The 3,427-nt window shown below is 46.4% G+C and overlaps 1 protein-coding gene across 1 annotated transcript; it reads left to right on the plus strand.

The window, feature by feature from the left end:
- Positions 1-1,571: 1,571 nt before the first annotated feature.
- On the plus strand, positions 1,572-2,163 carry LOC121439873 (peptidyl-prolyl cis-trans isomerase A-like). The gene has a single exon (XM_041640491.1). It carries the CDS (start codon positions 1,575-1,577, stop codon positions 2,067-2,069), a length of 495 nt encoding a protein of 164 aa, XP_041496425.1. The 5' UTR covers positions 1,572-1,574; the 3' UTR covers positions 2,070-2,163.
- The last annotated feature ends 1,264 nt before the right edge of the window (positions 2,164-3,427 follow it).

Below are 3,427 nucleotides of genomic sequence, written 5' to 3' on the forward strand. Positions count from 1 at the left end.
AAAGGAACTGCTGCCCGCCCGGGAGCCCCGGGTACTCGGACCCAGCGCCCAGATAGGCTGCGCTGGGCGATGCTACGCGCCAAAAGAGGGCAGTGGGGGCGATGTGGGGAGGGGTCTGGACGGAAGCTGGGTGGGCCAGGAAGAAAGAGGCAGCAGAGAGCCCATGCAGGACAGGGGGCCAAGAAACCCCCGAGCTCCCCGTCCCAGGCTGGCGCCGTGGGCCAGAAACTCACCCCAATGCTGGGTCTCCTGGCGCCGAAAGATCAGGCCTCCGTGCTGGTTGGGCAGCCCGCAGACAAAGCGCCTACCCCGCTTGGTGCAGGCAGGCCACAGAAACAAAGGAACTGCTGCCCGCCCGGGAGCCCCGGGTACTCGGACCCAGCGCCCAGATAGGCTGCGCTGGGCGATGCTACGCGCCAAAAGAGGGCAGTGGGGGCGATGTGGGGAGGGGTCTGGACGGAAGCTGGGTGGGCCAGGAAGAAAGAGGCAGCAGAGAGCCCATGCAGGACAGGGGGCCAAGAAACCCCCGAGCTCCCCGTCCCAGGCTGGCGCCGTGGGCCAGAAACTCACCCCAATGCTGGGTCTCCTGGCGCCGAAAGATCAGGCCTCCGTGCTGGTTGGGCAGCCCGCAGACAAAGCGCCTACCCCGCTTGGTGCAGGCAGGCCACAGAAACAAAGGAACTGCTGCCCGCCCGGGAGCCCCGGGTACTCGGACCCAGCGCCCAAATAGGCTGGGCTGGGCGATGCCACGCGCCAAAAAAACAATCATTTTTCTTTAACAACTTTTTTTTTTACTTTTCCCATCTCTTTTTTTTTTAATTGAGAAAAGGAAAAAAAAACAAGTTTCCGCCTCCTCCCAGCCTCCCATTTCCCTCCCCCTCCTCCCAACCTTCTCCCCCTCCTCTCACCCTTCTCCCCCTACCCCTACACCTCTCCCCCTCCCTCTCCAGTCCAAAGAGCAGTCAGGGTTCCCTGCCCTGTGGAAAGTCCAAGGTCTTCCCTCCTCCGTCCATATCTAGGAAGGTGAACATCCAAACTGGCTAGGCTCCCACAAAGCCAGCACATTAAGTAGGATCAAAACCCTGTGCCATTGTCCTTGGCTTCTCATCAGCCCTCATTGTTCGCCATGTTCAGAGAGTCCGGTTTTATCCCATGCTTTTTCAGTCACAGTCCAGCTGGCCTTGGTGAGCTCCCAATAGATCAGCCCCACTGTCTCAGTGGGTGGGTGCACCCCTCGTGGTCCCTACTTCTTTGCTCATGTTCTCCCTCCTTCTGCTCCTCATTGGGACCTTGGGAGCTCAGTCCAGTGCTCCAGTGTGGGTCTCTGTCTCTATCTCCGTTCATCAACAGATTAAGGTTCTATGGTGATATGCAAGATATTCGTCAGTATTGCTATAGGCTAGGGTCATTTCAGGTTCCCTCTCCTCAGCTGCCCAAGGAACTATCTGGGGACATCGCCTTGGGCTCCTGGGAGCCACTCTAGGTTCAAGTCTCTTATTTTTTTATTACTTAAAAAATACCAATTCAGGCCGCTTTGCAGACGCTGCTGTCCCCTCTCACCGCTTGCTGCAGCCATGGTCAACCCCACCATGTTCTTCGACATCGCGGCTGATGGCAAGCCCTTGGGCCGCGTCTCCTTCGAGCTGTTTGCAGACAAAGTTCCAAAGACAGCAGAAAACTTTCGTGCTCTGAGCACTGGAGAGAAAGGATTTGGATATAAGGGTTCTTCCTTTCACAGGATTATTCCAGGATTCATGTGCCAGGGTGGTGACTTCACACGGCACAATGGCACTGGAGGCAGATCCATCTACGGAGAAAAATTTGAGGATGAGAACTTCATCCTGAAGCATACAGGTCCTGGCATCTTGTCCATGGCAAATGCTGTACCAAACACAAACGGTTCCCAGTTTTTTATCTGCACCACCAAGACTGAGTGGCTGGATGGCAAACATGTGGTCTTTGGGAAGGTGAAAGAAGACATGAACATTGTGGAAGCCATGGAGCGTTTTGGGTCCAGGAATGTCAAGACCAGCAAGAAGATCACCATTTCCGACTGTGGACAACTCTAATTCTTTTGACTTGCGGGCTTCTTACCCACCAGACCATTCCTTCTGTAGCTCAGGAGAGCATCCCAGCCCCATCTGCCCGCAGTACCCTGTAATCTCTGCTCTCACTGAAGTTCTTTGTGTTCCATATTTTCCTCATTCCCCTTCAAATCTAGCTGGATTGCAGAGTTAAGTTTATGATTATGAATAAAAACTAAGTAAGAAAAAAAATACCATTTCAAATTTCCACTGTCTCCCTCCTCCTACTCTCTTGACTGTAACTTTTAAACATATATATTTTATATACATATATATGCCAGTGATACCATACAATTTTGAGTGACATATAGATGCCATATTCTTTTAACATGCTTCTGCCTACATCCATGTATCATAGCTTTTAAGTCTTCAGTAATGTAAAAAACAGGTCAAGTACAATCCTTTCTTCACTTCAGCCATGAAATACAATTAGAGGCTTCAGGGGAGACAGTCTATTTTATTTATCAATATTTCTACTACTGAAAATGATCTTGCTTATTTTTCTATTATTTGGGAATATTTGTATTTCTTCTTCATTCCTAGTACATTTTCTATGGTTATAGAAGTCTGTGCTCTCTTACTACTGGAAAAATATTGTAGCCTCTCAAATCTTTATTCATTTATATAGTTTCTCACATTTGTCATGAGAAATTGTCATGAGAACACAAAGAATAGAATTTAATTCAATATTTGGAATATGTTTTGTTGACAGGTATACACACATTTTGTTACAAACACCACATTTGTTGTTGTTTGGAGGCATCTTTTATGTTTTAAAGGGAAAAACACACAAAAATTAGCTATATCCATTAAGAAAAAGAGACCTACATTCTGAGCATAGTATCTTTTTTTCACCCGTGTCTGAACCCACTTTTTACACTTATCTCGTCAAGAAGAAATGAATACCCTTTATTTCTCATTTCAGAAGGATGACTCACCTTAGTTACCAAGTATTTTGGCCAATGTTTATTTGCTCTTTACATCTGAGTTTTGAAATAGGAAACATCCAAGTAAATAAGGTAAGAGATATAAAGTCATTTACCACATACACATATATAAACCTGTTTCCTGGAGAGTTTTGATGGTTCTTTCAATTTATTTTGATCTATTCTCTAGAAAGCATTATACAGTATACTCGGGTAAAATTTCTATTAAATATATATTTTATTTCTTATGGTGATTGTTGCTTTATATTATTATTATATTATATATATTATACTTTATATTATTATTATATTTATTATTACTTATTTGGGGATTTTTTGAGACAAGTCTCACTATTTAGTTCCAAATGTCCTGGAGCATGCTATATAGACCAGGTTAACTTCAAACTCACTGAGATC

Source organism: Microtus oregoni, unplaced genomic scaffold, assembly GCF_018167655.1.
Source record: "Microtus oregoni isolate MIOR12 unplaced genomic scaffold, Mior012 000063F_ref0000156, whole genome shotgun sequence".
Lineage (NCBI taxonomy): Eukaryota > Metazoa > Chordata > Mammalia > Rodentia > Cricetidae > Microtus > Microtus oregoni.

What these genes read in the sequence shown, in the direction of transcription:
- LOC121439873 (XM_041640491.1), top strand. Translation starts at nt 1,575, where the DNA reads ATGGTCAACCCCACCATGTTCTTCGACATCGCGGCTGATGGCAAGCCC.